Source organism: Phoenix dactylifera, unplaced genomic scaffold, assembly GCF_009389715.1.
Source record: "Phoenix dactylifera cultivar Barhee BC4 unplaced genomic scaffold, palm_55x_up_171113_PBpolish2nd_filt_p 000904F, whole genome shotgun sequence".
Taxonomy (NCBI): domain Eukaryota; kingdom Viridiplantae; phylum Streptophyta; class Magnoliopsida; order Arecales; family Arecaceae; genus Phoenix; species Phoenix dactylifera.
In genome coordinates, this window is record NW_024068266.1 from 65,226 (window position 1) to 85,108 (window position 19,883).

General features: G+C 36.5%; 1 protein-coding gene across 4 annotated transcripts; it reads right to left on the reverse strand.

Moving 5' to 3' along the window:
- Nucleotides 1-5,052: 5,052 nt before the first annotated feature.
- On the reverse strand, nucleotides 5,053-18,013 carry LOC103697953 (monosaccharide-sensing protein 2-like). Of its 4 annotated transcripts, none has more exons than XM_008779902.4 (8): nucleotides 17,721-18,012; nucleotides 17,520-17,597; nucleotides 17,028-17,132; nucleotides 16,637-16,756; nucleotides 15,594-16,160; nucleotides 10,029-10,999; nucleotides 6,013-6,200; nucleotides 5,053-5,881 (listed from the first exon to the last, which is right to left on the reverse strand). In XM_008779902.4, the coding sequence occupies exons 4-8, from the start codon at nucleotides 16,716-16,718 to the stop codon at nucleotides 5,446-5,448; spliced, it is 2,244 nt and encodes a 747-aa protein (XP_008778124.2). In that variant the 5' UTR covers nucleotides 16,719-16,756; nucleotides 17,028-17,132; nucleotides 17,520-17,597; nucleotides 17,721-18,012; the 3' UTR covers nucleotides 5,053-5,445. The 4 variants fall into 4 exon arrangements, with proteins under 4 accessions (XP_008778124.2, XP_008778123.2, XP_008778125.2 ...); XM_008779901.4 differs by having other exon boundaries at nucleotides 17,279-17,597; XM_008779903.4 differs by lacking the exon at nucleotides 17,520-17,597.
- Nucleotides 18,014-19,883: the final 1,870 nt, after the last annotated feature.

Consider the following 19,883-nt stretch of genomic DNA (forward strand, 5'->3'; position numbering starts at 1 on the left):
ACTTTTTGTCCCAAGTTATTGGATGTCACTTAAATCCTCCGGATGACGATGGTGTATGATATGAAAGCAACTTTTGACTAGTTACTAGGAGTGAAGATTGGCCATGAGCATTGGCGTGTCAAGCGGCAATTGATTTAGAGGTTTATGATTTAATTTAACAAAATGTGGATCAAAAAAAAAACCATGGATTTAGTGTCTTTCGGGTTGTGTCACGTCTGAAATTTAAAGGAGAGACTGAGAATCTGTAAACCCTTTTTTTGGATATTTGGTTGGGATCCACTGTTGGTAAATCTGATAACGGAGAACTGAATCTGAATTGATAACCAATCTCAGGAGCATAGATGGGGCCAACGCCTGGATTGCACAAGTTCTTTACAAATCCAAGGGGTACCCAGGGGTTTGGTTGGTACGAAATATCATAGAAAACAGAGAATAATAGACGGAAAGGAGGAATTAAATCTGAGCAGCAAAGAGTGGTAAAGAGGGATGTACTAAGGCTCTGATTTATAGAAGAATATACTAATTATTTAGCTCAAATAAGCTACTTCTGACTCTCTTGGGTAAGTTGTTATACCTTTTTAGTGAATAGTTTTATTGCTAGTTAACCGAAATGGTAGAATAATGAGATACAAGGGCAACTAAGATAAAACTGATTTGCTTAAATAATGACAAAAAAATATAGTGATATAAAAATTTTAAAAGATATATGAAGGTTTAAAAAAATGCAAAAAGGCTAGTACAGCTAAATATGTGGCATATAATAATTTATATGATAGATCGTGTTCAAAGGACTATAAGCTCGAAATAAACTATTTCAGAAGTTCAAGGAAAGCATACAGTTTGTATAGCAGCTCAAAATATATAGTGAGTGTATTTTATGTCTCAAAGAGAATATCAAATATGTTCTTTTTATAGAAAATTATATGAAGCAGAATTTTAGTCTCTTTATTCTAAATTAGAATTTTATTAAAGTTTCATGTAAGACTATTAGATATTATTGAAATTTTATGATATATAAAGTTTGGATTTGAGTTATTTGAACTTCAAACTGATTTAATTGATTATTTATTCTACTGCTTACTTTATGATATCGTGAGGAGATATCTTGCATGTTTGTAGAGAGAGTTTTCTATGAGTATATGGCAATTACCATTATCTTGGCTTACGATTTTAGATTAGGAGATGTGACAATTAATATGGTAACAAATTATCAGTGAATAAATCATAAAAGATAAAATTTGGCGCAGAATGTGTGTAGACGAATAGACATTAGGGACATTAGAATGTTAATTTATGTTCATTTCGCTAAAAGTTGTCTTAATACAGAGTAGTATTTTGGTTAAAAGTTAATTAATGAGACTAAAGAATATTTGTATTTTAAATCAGAGTGCATAGTAGAAGTATAGTGGCTTGAATTATTTTTATGTTGATTAGGATAATAATTTGATCCAAAAGGTTTTATGATGAAAGGCTTGGATTGGATTATATACTAGAGGAGATATTATTAATAAAGAAAAAAAGAAGCCACTTGGAAACCGGAAGATGGCTCGAGGTACTAACTCTAAATTTTTGAAGACTTAAGCAAGAAATTTTGATGATAATTTTTTTTTTAGGAAGAAAGAATGTAATACCTCCCTCTTTTATTTGTGGCCTAATTAAACTTAGGCTTGATCGAGGTAGATTTTGCCGCCTCCTCAAATTCTAACTGGCGGTTTCATCGCCTTTTCTTGTAGTACCACCCTCATTAATGCCTTGCCGGAGCTGTAGGACTTCACCACTGTCTTCCTTGATCTCATCCTTCATAGTGGAGCCTCCGCGAGCTAGGATCCCATAGTGAGGTTGTTGGATTTGGATTGGTAAGATATCCCCTTCTTCAACATTGTTTTCAGCTAATTTATTTTTCTTTTGACGACCACCGCCTTTGCTATTTTGGCGGAACTCTTGGATTCCTTCATGACCTTCCATTCCATAGTAGAATCATGGCCGCTGGTGAGTGGCCTAGAGCTGAATCAAAGACAAGATCAATTCTCTTTTTTTTTAACTGTTTTCTTTGATTTTCCTCTTGTGCGCTAATCACCACCGTGGATCGCTGGTTGCAAGATCTCGGCTACACTATCGTGGCCAACACCATTGCCGGCCACAGCCTCGACCGGGCCTATGAGGCCTTTGTTCTCGAGAGGGCAGGCATGACGTCTCCTATTTTTGCTAAAGAAACCAAAAGAAAAAAGAAGAGAAAAAAACAGAAAAAAAAGAGGAAAAAAAAACCACGTTGCTTGATTCCTTCTCTCTCTCTCTCCTCTTCTTGACCCTTGGGCCCACCAATGGAACCCCTGTAGGATAAGTTGACCACCGTGAAGAGTCCGGACTTATGGTTACCGTGCAGCATATCGGCTCTACCCGGACCATCATCAAATATCATTATATTTGGTTACTTACTATCTTTATTGAGCCACTTGTATCCTACCCCGACCTTTGATTAGATGAATTATGTTGATCGAACTTGACCGAGACATCAAGCTTTACCACTTGGCTAGCCCTATAAAAATGTTGGAACTTAGATTTTTTATTTTTGTATTAATCATAGTTAAAATTTTGATAGAAATATAATTTTTAAATATTTAGTTTTGAGGAAGATTTTCAGAATTAGAGGATTTGCTAGCTACTTGTATTTGCAAGGTAAGTAATATAACATTTTTCTAGATTTATTGAAATTTATAAATTATTTTTTTAGATAAATTATTCATAATTTATGAAGTTGATGCATAGTATTTAATTATCAAATATACCTTTTTTTGAATTTTATATGATTGATGATTGAACGTATTGCTTTTCATATCGAATACGCTTGGTTGATTTTGATATGGCACGATTTTATGTATCTTTTGATTTGGATCATGAAACATGTTTTTTAGAAAAAGTTTTTATTCGAGATGAAATTGGGCATATAATGATACCTTGCTAATATGAGTTGTATATTCGTATTTTGATACTCTGCTTGTGGGGGTTATACTTTAGCACTTTGATACCCTAAAAATGAGGGTTGTATGTTGGCATTTCGATACTTTACTATTGAGAGTTATACAGCAGTATTTTGACTATTACTGAGTTTATTATTTGGCCTAGCCATATGATATAAGTGTGGTCATAATTCATGGCTATCGAAATAAACCTGATATTTTGAAAGAAATTGGATTTATGACTGAAATTTAAATTTTGAGAAAGATTAGATTTGCATGCATAATATTTTGATAATGCTGCATGTTTAGATTTAGTTTTGAATTGATGTACTTCATCTGATTGTCTAATTAAAGTGTTCATTACTTATTGGTTGTTTAGTATTATTTGATATTTTCTGTTTTTATAGATCCTGAGAACTAAGGTGGCAGCGAGGATACATTTTGGCCAACCCTAACAATGGCTTCACCCTAGGATGAAGGTAGTAAAACAAGAGCACAAAAATTAGATCACCTATGCTACATTCATTCACTACTATAAAGTTAATTTTTCTTGTTAGGATTTTATTAAATTTTGTTGTAAGACTATTTGATAATATTGAAATTTTGTGATACATTAAATTTCCATTTTAGTTATTTAAACTTTGGACTTATTTAATTTATTATTTATTCTGTTGCATGTTTTATGATATCATGCCTTGCATGTTTATAGGAAGAGTTTTCGAGCATACGGTGGTTGTTGTGATCCCAACTTGTAATTTTAGATCAGGGCCATGACTGAAAATATCCAAAAGAAATTGTTTCCCTCGAAAATAATTAATTTTTTTTGAGTATTGGAGTCGAGGCCTCCAAATACATTCATAAACTAGAAGTTTTTCCCTTTCCCATCGTATTTGTGAACTAAAAATCCAGCTAAGAAGACCCAATAAGATCTCCCAGCATGCATTACTTAATTCTAAAATCATTCAACAAGATCTTTCAAGCATTTTAACTTCATGCTTAACTGATAGTGCTAAAGCTATAGCAGTGATAGCATATGTACATACAGTAGGCTGCCAGACGTACCACTTAACAAATTGCTACACCATGCCATTTAAATACATAATACTAACTAAATCAGGCAATGTCCAGGAATAACAGCTAGCTTGCTGATAAAGTATTTTACTTTGGTGGTTGTACCAAAGACTAAGGATCCAAGTTCACCATTTTTAGGGTTGGTGAAGGACTTAAGGATATTAGGGAAGGAATATGGCTAACCTTTGGGTGTCCCAAAATTGATCACAGGCCTCCACCATCAAGGGAAGACACAATGCCCTTCTCAATGACTGACATGAATGCATAACACAGCAAACGCAGGAGCTAATTCAAGGTAGAACAACCACGAAAAGACTGTCCAACAGGTTAACCACATCAGGAGGTTATTAACAGCAATTATCTGGAGGACTCAAAAAATATATATATATTTGGCCTGATATGAACATAAAAAATAAAAAGAATGGGGATCAGATTAATATATATATATATATATATATATATATATATATATATATATATATATATATATATATATATATATATTTGGCCTGATATAAACATTGAAAATAAAAAGGATGGGGATCAGACGGACAGATTTTAAAAAGCAATGAATGAATCTATGGCAAATGGCATTTGGAACTTGATCTCAATTGGCAATGAGGGCAATGCTGGGGGAGCAGACGGAGGGGTCTGCGCCAACAAGGAGAAAAGACACTGCAAGTTTTTCATATAACTTGAGGCAAGGATGAAAAGCAAGCAAAGCTTGTTCTTCTTTAAAGAAATGGGGATCATAATTTACCTTCAATGGGGAGAGTGCATTGCAGCAGATTGCCTAGCAGTTATGTCGCCCTGATAGACTTTTTCAGCTGTAAACTCAGTATTCTTATTTTTCAGCTGTAAATTCAGCAACCTAGTTTGCTTGCTATCCTTGCAATAACACAATCGAACATTGGAACGCCTAGAGCTCCAGGAATCCCCCTCTTAACTGCCCATGGCTTCAAACAGGCAGAGACCATGAACGGGACGGTTATTTCCTGAAACTCAGGAGTTTCATTCATATAACTTGTTTGACATCTAAATTTTTATATTAGTTATACCAACTACATCTAAACATTATGTAGAGTAGAATTCCAAGGCACATCAAAGCTTACAAAATAAATTCACAAGATAAAAGAATAGAATGCCACAGATAGAAAAGCAAACGAATTCCAAGTCCCCTGCATTCAAATGCCTCACAGCCAAGAAACACCAAATACCAGTAAAACACATCACCTTGGAATGGCCTGAACACCCTTTTCAAACCTTGCCTCTCAGTTTCTTTTAACTTATCCCCGTCCTAACCGTTCCAAAGACCCCCAAGATAAGTAATTTCAGTATGCTAAAAAAGCAATAGCTAGCCACGAACGTGGCCTGGGAAACCTGGAACTCTGATACTGCCACTGCAATTTCATAACAATCATTTTTTTGCAGCTTGTTTTGCACCAACTGCGAAGAACTCGGTGATGACCTCAAGAGGCATTCCCTTTGTCTCAGGAACCTTCAAGAACACAAACACCAGAGATATGACGCAGACACATGCATAGATTCCAAAAACACCAGCAAGGCCAATAGATGTTAGCATCACAGGGAGAGTGTAGGTGACGATGATGTCTCCAAACCAAAATGTGAGGGCACAGATGGCAATGCACACACCACGGACCCGAGTTGGGAAGATCTCTGCACAAAGGATATTGGGGACCGGACCAAATCCCATGACAAAGCAGCAAAAGTAGGCGATGACACTAAAAGTGGACAGCACAGCATGGGCCACAGTTCCTATGTCCACAAGGTTTGCCACAACCAAGACAAGAAGTGCAGCTATCAAGATGGGGATCGTGGACAACAAAAGAAACCTGCATAATAGGAAAAATAAGGATTCATGATGCAATATGGAGATTGTGAATTTAAGCTGAAATTCTGCAAAATATGTCATATGTTATGTAAGTAGAAAGGTCATGTAAGAAGTAGAAAGGAGAGGAGTAACCTTCTCCCTGAAATATCCATCAGCCTCATGGCAATACCAATACTAGGAAGCATCAACAAGGTTGTGAGAGCACTGATAAGGATTGATGCTGAATCTGAACTGATGCCAATATTTGCAAGAAGAACTTCAACACCAGCTTGCTCCAGTATCTGAGGGGTGTAGTAGAGAACACCATTTATGCCAGCAAACTGCATTAGTAGAGAAAGTGTTACAATGATGTATAGAAAGAAAAATCCATGAGCATAGTCACTTGAAACTGAACTAATTTGGAATCGAAATCATTGTAGATGTCGCATTTGAGAAAGCAGATAAGGCCGATCTTGGGGGTACGGTAAGATTTCATTGCTTCAATATATAACAGGGAAATTTGGACCAAGCCACTACTATTTGCTTCTATTCAGTGTGAACAACTTTGTTTAAGATTATAAACCAAATACAAAAAGTTAAATCGAGCAAAAACTCAATCAGTGTGGACATTAAAAGTTTAAAATAGTAAGGATGAAGGAAAAAATTCTGAAACAAACCAATGTTTAAATTACAGAAAAAGAAACCGAGCATTAAAACATAACCAACCCATAATATATCTTTTACCTTCAGTAATCCTATTATGTTTATTGCACGTGCATGTCTGTGCAATGTTGAACACGGACATGCCCATGTACAGTAGACTTATTGCACCTGGATATCAAATGTTGGTAGGCTGCATTAATGCCATCAATCCGATGTTTGGGTGCCAGCCCAGTTAAACATATAAAATAGATAAGTATATGTTTGCATGCAATACATGACCATAACAACGTCCTTAAGCCATTGTTGATTATAGGCGAAAATATGTCCATCAGATAATGAAAGTACGTGCACGTATGTTTAAGAAAATATCCAATAGCTGTTCAACAAACCAGATATACGGATTTACAAGTTCATTCAAACACAAATTAAAAATTATAACTAACGAGTTAGGTCAAGGAAACCATATTATCTACCACTTAGAACCTATGCATGACATCCTAGTATTAAAGGAAAAAAGCAGCAGAAGAAAAACCAAGGCTAGAGATGTAAGCAAGAAATCAGAAGAGCCTCCTGAGAAATGCAAGATATCGTAAGACAATCAATCTCCTGAAAAGGCCTAAGATATAATATCTTATATCTTGCTCTGACTAGAGCAATAACAAGTTTCAAGTGTCCAATATCCAAAAGTCTTGGATAAGCGACCGGTACATACTATATAAATGTTTTTGCAAGAACAAACATATGTAGAGAATGAATAAACAAATGTATGTATATAATTAAGAAATCTGTTGGTCCGGTTGTTTTGTTACTTGTAGAATTGACAAAATCTTTGCTACATGTTAGACTTAGAAGTTTCTAGGTGCAAGTTCTAAAAGCCGATATGTGACCACGATGACATTCAGATCCATTGATCTGTCATGCAGAGTTTGGCAAAGTCTAATGAAATAGCATACCATCAAGCCAACGAAGCTTACAGTGACTATAAGATCCAAGTGCCATTGATGAGGCATTTAGCCACATGAATAAAATGTGCCTTCGAGTATCACTATGCTAACAAGCTCAGAGCTCTTCAACCATTGTTACTAGATACTTCGAATATTGGCTTACCCTAAAGAATGACCAGAGCTCTTAATATGAATCAAGATGCACATCAAGTGCTCCTCAAGATTAACTGAAACAATGCAAAATGATCAAGGGCTCCATTACATATGCACCCGATTGGCATTAGTTTTGGAGGGCCATAAAGCACTTGAAGGGCCAAAAACACTTTTGCGTGATTTTAAGATGCCTGGTAAAAATTTTGGAAGAGCTTTCTACTTCCTCCAAAAACTAATATGATATGATATGACTAATATGATAATATTATTATAATAGTAATAATATAAAATTATTATAATATAATATACTATCATAATTCATTGTATCATACTACTATAATAATTATATTATACAATAACATCATTATATCTCAATAATATTATAGGATATTATTATTATATTATATTAGAACAATATACCATTTCTTGATACTAAAAATACTTTCTCAATTTGGTTAGCAAATATATGTTAAAGTTCTATAGCACTTTGGAAGTGAAGTTACCAAATAGCAAAAAGCTTTTTATTAAACGCTCTGGTATCCAAAGCTCTAGAAGCAAAAGCTATAAAATAGCACCATGAATTAGTAGTGTCAAAAATGTATTGGATATTCCATTTCTATATTCAAGTTTATCTGGATATGGATATAAAAATTTAATATCCAACAAATATCCATATATGTATCTATATTTGTCAAAGAAAAATAGCTACGGATGAAAATACATGCACAACCATCTGAATAGTATCCAAATCTGTTTCCAGCCCTATTTAGTCTTATATAACTCGCATAAACTCCAAATTTTAATGGGTATCTTATTTCCACAAAGCGATATTTGCATAAATTGATATCATTAACTTGGTTGCATTATTGAGACACTACAAATCTGCCCCTTAACCTGAAGTTTGTAGTTCAGAAGAGTTGTTAAATCTGCTAAAAATGTCATGTGATTAAGTGAATGCATTCCATCATTTGTATGAGGAATAAATATTCACCTAACCAAATTTATGTTATCAAATCTTGTATCATGTTCATATTCCTCATTTTGATAAAAATCATGTCCATGTTTGTTAAGATAAATACATATACAAATTTTAGCATCCAATTGATATCAATATGTGTAATTCATATTCGCCTAATAAAAGTAGATATTCATATGGATATACCAATATCTTATCTATGTCCTACCCATCCTATCCATTTTCAGCCCTATGAAGGGCACATGACTGCCATATATGAAAAGACGAAGCAGGCAGTGGAAATGATGCATGAGTGGAAGGCTGTCTTGATTAATATCATGAATAAAGGAAAAAGGGGTATGCCCCAAGATACAAGAGTGGAGTTTAGCATAAGAAAAGACAGATAAGGCAAAAAAACTAAAGGAGGTAACATTGTTGACATTGAAACAGAGAAACAAGACCTCATTGGAATCAAAAATGAAACTCTAAAAGGCTCAAGAAATCCCATAAACTAGCAAGAAGAAGGTTATGTTTCCAGGGGTAAGAAGACCTACACAAAAGAATTATATCAATTATACCCTTGTTCTCGGGGACATATCCTAAGCAACATCTACAACTCGAATGGAGAGATAATTGTGTTCACTACAAAAAGGCAATGCTTGTGGACCAAGAGATACAAAGATATGTGGATGCAACAGTCATAGAAAAGCAAAAGGATCATTTACCTTTTAACTCTTATCCCATGAACTTGCAGACAATGAAGGTAACATTAGACACTAACAAAGAAAGAAAACAAGATCATAACAGAGGCAGAAAGCCGTCCATTCAAGGTTTTCTCTACCATCTTTCCTTTTTGAAATTCCTAAAGCTTACTTTAACAAGCAATGGAGTATTAGATTTCTTTTTATTTTAACCAACAATCTTACCTTATACCATGCCATGAAAATGAAAAGAATGAGTGGCAAGACATGAAACTGTAGATGGAATTTGTAAAAAATGAATGTAAAATATGAAAGTAATCTAAAAGAGCCTAAGAAATGCTTAGAATATGCAATTTGAGAACTGTTGCATGAAGAAGTTCTATATAGTAAAAAATGTGATCAAGAAGTCGGCAAAAATGGAGGAAAGAACATTGTAGCATGATTAGCTTGTTCCTATTTTAGCTCAACAAATAAAATGGATCAACAAACTCCCTTCCAAATAGGATGGAAAGCAGCTAGAAAGAATATTTTAAATGCCTAGGAGAAACTAAATCTTTAAACATCTGAAAGTACATAAATAAGTATGATATCCAGTTGGCTCAGCACCAAAAAGCAAGTACAAGAAAAAAATGACTGCGTAGTCACTCTAAATCTGGGAAGGACCAGTATCGACTAAAGCATGAACGGCAAGACCACCAGAAGGTCTAAACAAATCAATATTTATAATTATTGTTTATCAATAGTAGAACTTACCTGCTGAAGGATTTGGATGGCAACTCCAACAAACAAAGCATGTCTGACTCCAGGTTCTAAAAGATCTGCCCACCTTGGACCCTTAGCAGCTGTTTCTGATGGATGAACCATTGCTGGCCCAACTGGACGCTGCTCCATGAGATCCTTTGAAAACAGAGCAGGCTGGCTTACCAAAGCAGCAGCCTGGACGAATTCACCATCTTCTGGGACTTCACCTCCTGGAAGTGAAACAAGGGATCCCCTCCGTGAACCTGGAAAACCCTCTTGGTGCAGATAGATTCTCTTGAATCCTCCTTCCTTTTTCCCATCGGCACCTTCTCCCTCAGACCATTTCCAAGCCAGTTGCCATCCTCCACCAATACCCATACTACTGACTGACTCCCCAGCATTCCCTTGCATGAGACTGCTGTTTCGCCGCATACTTAGAACACTCCCGTGGCCAACATGCGGTGGGGCAATATCCTTGCCTTCCAGGCTTGTTGTTTGGCGAGAGAGCAGTGGACTCTGTAAGTTGTCATCGGAATCACCTCCTCCAGCATCAGATGCATAATCTTCACCCTCCCTTTGAAGACTCTCCTCATCCCACTGCTCAGTTTTTGGTTGCTGCTCTGCCACACTAAACATGCTGCCAAAATTTGGAAAGAGTGCACTTCTCATGCTTCCCATCTCCGGTAGCTTCTCATGAACACTTCCAAAAAGAGTGACCAGGGGATCCATAAGAGGTATGTTACTCTGACTCTCCATGCTACCATGGCGAGATATAACCGCGAGGGCACTTCCAAGGGCGCTTTGTCCCTTAACAGGCCGTGCAACCCAGGAGAGACCCTCTTCAGGCCCATACAATGTGATCTGTTCCTTATCAGCATTTTCTCCCTGGTCATCAGCAAGCTCATTAGCAGGGCCAATTATATATTCTTCAATAGATGTCTCACTCCCTACCCCCAAGCCTTCGACAAGAAGAGCCATTTCTCCTGCATATTCAATAGAAAAAGTAAGCACACCATTCTCAAATTTGTCACATGTTATTGTGCTTTAATCGGAAGAACAACAGTAACAACATAATAAAGCAGAACAGAAGAAGAATAAGTCAGCATCAAATTGGCAGAACTAGACAATTGAATATGCCATTTTAAAGTTTAAGAATCATTTTCTAGAATAGTTGTTTCATTATAGACTTAAAAGAGGACTACAGATCAGGATTAAATAATGAAAATTCTGTCTGTAGAAGATACAAGAAACTACGACATGCAAAATCAGCAGCAGCAATCGTTATTATTATAATTATTATGAAAAATAACTTTCCAACTCTCAAGTATAATAAATCCATTTAACTGATAAAAGAAAACAGTTTTTACAGTAACAGATAATATTGATGACATCGCCTGCAAGAATTTCTCATGTAACAATATCACATAACCCACAGAGCAATTAAATCTAGCATGCATAGATGTGCTATTTTTCAGGTCAACATGCGCCTTCCTGCAGAAATATGCATGCATATGCACTTGTCAATATAACAATAACCACCATACTATGTCAAATTAATGTGCACAAAAATGTAAATCAAAGATTCAACAAATTTCACATGAAAACTTCTTAAGAAAATCAAGAAAGTAATACAATAATATTAAGTGCTAAAGTTTTGGCTGCTGTTCCATTAGACATTCTATGTGCTCATATACTTTGCTGTATAATTAGCTAATTAGGAATATCTTCCCCAGAAAATCAACAAAATCAATGATTAAATAATCAATACAAGTACACTGAACACCATAGCCTTGCTCCAATCTCTGATTCAATAATAGAATTACTAAAGTGGAAGGTGCATATAGCATAAGAAAAGAACTTTCATTAATTTTAGGGTAAGTCACAAAAACCCCATACGGTTTACGTCTATTACACTTAAACCCAATAGTTTTTAAGCCCTACACTTATACCCAGCTAAATTAATGGCGTTAGGAAAACCTTTTGCTTCATGTGAAAAGTCAAAATTGCCCATAGGTGGGAAGGAGCATGTCACATATTTTGTCCTGGGGCGGTTGTTATGTCACTTAAGGTTACTTTGGTCATTTTCTAATTTTCTTCTAATGGAGCATTTGGGCCTCATTTAAGGTTAATGATTTGACTGATATTCTGTTAAGTTATGAGCTAAAGTGTTGGATAAAATAAACTTCAGAAGGGTAAGTGTAGGATTTACAAATTATTGGGAGTAAATGTAATTTATTCCTAATCTCCGAGTTGGGGGATTTGTAATTTACCCACAAGTTTAAGAAACGGGCACATTTTCCGAGCCACTAAATAACCTGAAGTGCAGACTCAATTGTATGATGGGATAAAAATGTAAAAACCTATTATAGAAATAGCATTGCAACTCATCCTCGACCAAAACTTGAAGTCTCAACATATTGTTGAGAAAGTTTTACATGTAAGCAACAATGCGAAATGACAGATTGCAGCAAACAGACAAAATAGATTACACCATTAAAGAAAGAGAGAATTCAAAAAGGAGCAACCTCTACTCAATAATTTAAAATAATTATTATTGAAAGCATTTTTCTTTTGCTTTTATAGGTCTTGTAATGTAGTAATGAACTTACCATTAAAGAAGTAAGAACCACAGACTCAGAAAGGAAAAAAATCATAAAGAGATGCTATAAAGCCAAGGTTTCAAGCTCCGGCCATGCCAAGCTTGCATCGGTGCCTAACATTGGGTCCATACCATCTGCAGAACGAACAGCTCATTATTACATGACGCTGGCCCATATAGACCTGTTGCCAAATCAGGACAGGCTGATACAGCTTGCTGGCTGTCGAGATAAAAGGGCTCTGACACCCTCCCCCCCCCTCTCTCTCTCTCTCTCTCTCTCTCTCTCTCTCTCTCTCTCTCTCTCTCTCTCTGTGTGTGTGTGTGTGTGCAATTTGAAGAGTCAAATGGCTGCAGAGAATTGGAGAGCTGGCTGGGAGATGGATTTGCCATTTCAAGTAACAAACATTAATTTTAAGACAGATCAAGAACTAGAATTCAGTCCTAATAAAGGTGATGCCTGCATGAAAGTTATTTTTTTAATATTTGTTGTTCAAATGTGCACAAATTTGTCGGATTCTTGATATTGAATACTTCATCATTTTCCCAAGAAATTTTCTAAACATTACATGATTAGTGCTTAAGCATATAAAACCAGGATGAAAACAGAGGTTTGGGGGAGGAAATTCCACCCAGATCCTCCCTCAGAATGGGCAATTATAAGTAGAAAGATTGGGCCACTGATTGCTATGAGGGGAAAGCAGATCCTACATATCTTCTAGATCCTCCAGGGGAAAAAGGAACTGACATGTTGAGGGCATGGACAATATCATGGATTCAGCTGGGCCAAGAGAGATGAGAGTTAACAATGATCAATATTCATAATGACATTAGGGATAATTCATGTCTTTTCTTTCATGCCAACATGGAACGTGTTTAACTTATGATTGGAACACAAGGGATTTCCCATTTTCTCCAATGATTGGAGTCATATGCAGGACATTGCACAGACATACAAATACGGTTATGGAAAATCATGAGGAAATCGTTCCTTTGACTTCAAGAAATATGGTCATGGCACACTGATCCACACAAGCCTACCAGACTGCAGCCACACTGATCCACACAAGCCAACTGCATAGTAATGCCTCACATGCACACAGTTCAAGCTCACTGTTATCATGATCCAGTGCAGCCCATGGAGTGAACACTATTCAAGTTCACATAACATGAACTTCATCCCAACAATGATGCTTACAATCCCCCCAGGGACTCTATCTAGGGTTGGAGTGAGCATCAGAAAACATATCTCATTTACATTATGAGAAATTGATAATCATATATTATGTCACTGCTATTGTACAATCAACACTAATCTTGGTCTTCTAGTGAATAAAGTGTCGGTACTTTAGCATGTTCTGTATAATTGTGTTGGTGCCATGTCTTCTATGAACAGTTGCCATTTGTTTTTATCAATATCTGTCATTAATTTAATGTTAATGCACTGTTACAATGTCATATTAGTTTGAAAGACGCTACGCGGAGTTCACCATGCATATGAACCCATATACTAATTACATGATATGTTAGAATATATGGTTATAAAATAATACTTAATGCTTGAAACAACTTTAAAAGTAAGAAACTTAAAAACCCCGAGCCTACGACATGAAGTGCATGCTAATTGCTAGCCATGCCCTCGCACACTGGATGCCAGCACATGATATTCTCAACATGACATAGCACGTGGCCAATGCTGTGCCGACCAATGGCAGACACATCGCATGTCAGTGGCACTTAAAACCATGATAGAAACCATATACCCATATAGGATTTTTAAGAGATGGAAATTTCATAGGTTTACATACTACGAAAAGATTGAAAAATCTAGTTATGATGTTTACACCAAACTTCATAAAGTTTAAATGAACACATTAATATATGGCTCCAGAAATAATGAAGCCTAGGATAGATTAAAAACAGATCTTGAATATTGAAAATGTCCTTGATCCTACGGTCCTACCAAAACTGTCCAATGAATTCTATTAACACAAAAAGCATTGCACTAGACAGTTGACTTCTGCTAAAATCAGGTTGATAATATAATATACAAATTTGACCAACTTATTTGCTCATGCATTGACAATGCCATAGATTTACTTAACGTTCTTTAGCTTCAATATCTAGTTACTGCACCATGAAATGGTGAATTAGAAATAAGACCAACAATCCTTAACATAGATGCCCATACGCAAAATGAAGCATTCCAAACCAATCTTATATTTTTTATTGTTGGCAATAATCCTGAAGGTACAACAAAAACACAGATATGGAGTCAGATAATGAGATAAGCATTTGATTTAGTGGTTCGTGATATTGGAAACATGACACAATATATTTGTTACAAATTTACATTCTAACTTAAGGCATACCTCTAGGTTATATTTAGAGAGGAAAATTTTAAAATAACAATGTTAAAACTGATATTTCTCGACTTACAAAATTTGCTAAGGCAGACTGAATACATGGCAGACTTTAGTACTAGTAACACGAATGTCAAGTTAATTAGAAACTCTATTTCCAAACATGTTCATTAATAATTTGATAACATTTCTTTCTTAAATTCACAGATACATTCATGAATTTTTTTCTCTAAAAGAAGAAGAATCCCTTACTTTATAAAGAAATTTTTCAAAATTTATTTTGTGGTTCCAATCATTTTTTCTTTTAACTATAGGACGTGGTTGAGAGAGAGGTGCAAAAGGCTCCTTCAGTATTCATGTAGACTACAAGCAATTTAATATAACTCACTGATATAAACCAGAAAAAACCTTTTTTAGATGTTTTATATAGCCATGCAGGTTTATAGGTATAATAGATTTAAAAACACAAAATCTGTGTAAACAATAATAGAATGAAGCTTGGCAGTAACAAATAAGTGCCCTTCTGCAACAGCAACAAAAATCAAAAAAAGAAAAAAATAATCAAAAAACGATTCATCAATTAAAAAGAACATGGAAGGAATTTGTAGCACAATGAACCTGAGACATCTTCTCTTCCACGTAATCTCTGCAAAATCTTTTTCGCCTCTACCATCCGCCCTTTGCTTACAAGCCACCTTGGAGATTCGGGCAAATAAAACACTGTCAATGCCAAATACACGAGGGAAGGGATAGAGAGAACTCCGAGCATCAATCTCCAGTCTGGGCTGGACATTAATGACATTCCAAAAACCATACAGTATGACAGGAACATGCCTCCAGATCCACTAAACTGTGGTAGGGTATTTAATAACCCCCTTATCTCTGGTGGGGCTGTCTCAGAAATATATACTGGAACAAGTGTGACAGCTAAACCAATTCCAAATCCATCTATAAGCCTTGCCAAGAGGAGGATATAGACATTGGGAGACCACAACATCACCAGACCACTTAGGAAGTAGAGGACTGATGAAAGAATTAGGATCGGACGCCTACCAATACAGTCTGATACAGCTCCAGAGAATGTGGTGATAATTGTAGCCCCGATAAGGGACATGGCTACAATTAGCCCCTCTATAGTGGGCTCAGTCTCCAATTTGAACTCCTTCTTTATATAAAGAACAGCCCCTGAAGAAAAGAAACCATAAGAATCACCAAGCATTTAACTTCTTCTATTATGTTTAACAATGTTCGGTTTGTAAAAGGAAACAAAGAATAATAAGAATAACCACATTTTCAAAGCACTAATCAGAATATTCACAGAGCCGCGACTTTGCAAAAGTATTAATTATGAAAATCTCCCAGGATTTTTACGGATGGACAAGGATAATAACCCCAAGAAAAAACGACCACCAAGCTTTACCCCAGTAAGATCTGGCCAGCTTCCAGAACAATCTAAAAATAAAGCACCACAAACTACAGAAGAGATGAACAAGAAACAAAGATCAACCATCAACTTGATGTCAGCCCACAAGTGGATCATGCCAAGAATTATGGCTTTTTGGCCACTTAGCAGGTAAAAGTCAAGGGAAAAATATGAAAATGATGGTTAAATAGTTGTTCTACATACTTTTGGATCCCATTAGGGCATGAGAAACAGTTACCTGCAATGGTAGCATTATCCCATCCCTGCAACAAATTACCAATTGAAGCAACTATTGCAACCAGAACGGCTCCTTGCATCATTCCTGCAGCTAACGAAACACTAAAACACTAATAGAGGCCTGCAAGAGAAATCCAAGATCAGATATTTGCATCAAAAGGGGGGAGCAAAAGCTTTGATCAACTCTTACAGACACTTCAAATCAACATAGATTCATTACAAGACATTTACCAAATAGTCGCTAAAGCAAATTTAATCTAAACTTAAATTCTAGACTCTCTCGAGTTAAATCAATAGCCAAATATCAATCAAAGGGACTAGAATCAACCCCCAGGATGGAGTATCAAATGGAAAAAAAAAAAAAAAAAAAGACGTTCAGAGAATTCTCATACCCTTCTGATGAAAACCAAGATCGGCCGATCAACAAACGGATGATTCAGTTTAAGGCGAAAATGGCGACAACTCCCAGACACTACCGCCACCAGCTAGCCCGAGAACTGAAACAAGATCAAGAAAAGATATAGCAATGGCTGTTTGGAAACCCTAGAAAACAAATACGGTCGCCCCCAACAAGCTCACTCCTTGATGGGGTCACCGTGTGACGACAAAACTGAGAAAGAGGAAAGCGAAACTACAACAGTACCCTTATAAGAAAAGAAAAAGAAATGAGGAAAACAACAGGAAGCGCCTCTCCTATACTCGCCAACCATTCGACACTTGGTGTTCTATTTCCCGTCACGTCTCTTCTTCTCTCTCGTGAAACTTATCCCATTTAGGGCTCGCAGCTAATGGGCGGCTGAGAGACCTAGAAAAACACACCAGAACTCTCCAACTCCAATTCTACGGACTCTTCATCCCGACCGAAAAACCGAGAAAGATCTCACCTGAATCAAGCCTTTCTCAGGCTTTCCGCAACGATACGGGCCAAGATCTCACCTTTCCGTCGGAACGACCTCTAAAACCTAAAAAACCAAAGTTTTCAGCTCAAAAAACAACACACAAAAAAAAACACACGTACCCACACACAAATTTTCTCACTGCCGAATTTCTAGAACTCTACATGTATTAGCAAATTCTAAACTCACAAGGGGGAGTGATGAGGGCGACCACCCAGGGCCAATCTTTCGCCGCTCCTCTCTGGAATATGAAAAGCCCCAGGAGCCGAGAAGAGCCGAGAAGGAAATATGAAAAAACGCCAGGAGCTTCCAATAATAGCTGTTACCAATCTGTCAACAGTGCTCTTTTTAATTTTTTCACCAGATGCCCCCTGGATTGGATCTCCCACGCCTCCAGATCGAGCGAAACCAGCCAAAATCCGTTGGTTTCGGCCTGGCCACTTGAAAACTGTCCGAACCGACCCGTCGAGGCGAAGGCAAGCCAGCGAGCGAGAGAGAGAGTCGAAAGCCGAAGGCAGCGGAACAGGAACGTGCCTCGCTGATCCCTTCGCCTCCCGCTTTTATACGGACGAGAAAAAATGGAATTTTTTACAATCAGGAGTCATTTATTTGTGTCAAATTCTGAAGGTAAGTATCTAGTAATAAATGCGGGAGTGAATATATCGGAATTTGGGTATGTTCTCCCTGCAGAACTAACTTTACAAGGTAATAAGATGTCTTGCGGCCTTAGACAGAAGCTGTTTCGAGCCAATCAAAGAGGCGTTTGATTTGTTAAAAAGAAAGAAAATATTAGGATCTGGCAGCAGTGGGAACGTCGTGTTGGCCCGATCGGATTAGTTTCTTAATCTCAGCCGGTTTGGCGAATTGGTTTGTTAACTTGTTACGTTAGACGAATTCACCGAATCGGTTGTGTCCAAATCAATTGTTCGTGGTTTTGTTAGCTTCTTGAGATCCGGCCTATTTTTTGTTCAAGGTACTATTGTACGTAACCATCAAATTTTGTTCGCATTGATACAGTTTAATATAAAATAAGAATAATTTAGTAGTAAATTTTGAGATGGTGGGGACATTTGAATGCATAGGAGTCTCCTGCATTGATACCGTTAGTCATGTGCATGAAAGATTCATGTATTAACTCTACAGTTTATATGCTCATAGGATCAATTATTGCTATTATTTTTGTAAGGGAATATTTAATATGCACTCTCCCACTGCGCTCACTATTCATGTGTTATTTTTCTTCTTCTTTTTTGTTTGTCTAACACGGCATATTCTCATTCTATGTACTAACAGTTCTCTAGGCAAAGAAATATGTTTTCTTTGTGGAGCTTTGCGCTCACCCCCTTATGCAGCATTGATTCAATGCCATATGAGAATTTAGGAAAGCTATTATACCTTAGAGGGACAAACCAAAGAGGTCTATTGGATTGGTTAGTGGGCTTTGCCAATTGCAGAGGGCTTGAATATCTTAAGGAGAATGAGATTTACACACCTTGAAGAAAAATTCTTATTTTCTATTGTATTTTTGCTCTAATTATTGTATTTTGCACCAACAATTTTAAGGATATCTTAATAAGCTCTTCACTTTAAGGGAACCACTTCAAAAGGTAGAAGAAAAAGGGTTGTTCTACCTCAACTTTCTCAAAGTTACCTATGTCCTCACCAAAGAGAATCCAAAGAAGGATGATACTACCAATCTAACTGGCAGGGAACTCATTGCACATCAAGAAAGAGTTAAAAAAATATGGTATCATCTCTTGAATTGCCTTGCATATCATTTTTATGGCTTTTATGATAACAAATATTGTTGTGCCAAGAAAATCTAAAAAGCCTTATAGAATAAGTATGACACCAAAGAGGTTGGTGCAAAGAAAGATGCTGCAAGCTGCTTTTCTGGCTTCCAAATGGTGGATGGCAAATCCATAGTGGACTAAGCTCAAGACTTTGTCATGATAATTGGAGAGCTTCAATCCGAGGGCATCATGATTAGGGGTATTCTTGTTGTTTGGGGCATCATCGGCAAGCTACTATCTTTATGGAGAGAATTTCAAAGTGCTACAAACAAATGGAGACATTCTTTAAAGCATTAATTACTCGCACAGACATGGAGGAAGAGGTAAGAGGACAAGATGCACTCGTGGCACAAGAGAGCAATGACCAACCCGTCACAACTAAATAAAATTTAATTTCTGCAAATAAGAACTTACCCTATGAAAATTTTCCTAGAAATGCACAATTGAAGCATAGAAGGAAAAATATGAAATATTCTGGTAGACCTTCCAAGTATAATGAGGGCAAAAAACCATGTTTGCCATGATAAAGGTTGGTTCAAAATTTACACTCCTTTTGAGG

Coding starts and splice junctions, on each gene's coding strand:
- LOC103697953 (XM_008779904.4), bottom strand. CDS start 16,718: ATGATGCAAGGAGCCGTTCTGGTTGCAATAGTTGCTTCAATTGGTAAT. Junction 16,161..16,636: donor GGATAATGCTACCATTGCAG/GTAACTGTTTCT, acceptor TCTTTTCTTCAG/GGGCTGTTCTTTATATAAAG. Junction 5,882..6,012: donor ATGGATATTTCAGGGAGAAG/GTTACTCCTCTC, acceptor CCTATTATGCAG/GTTTCTTTTGTTGTCCACGA.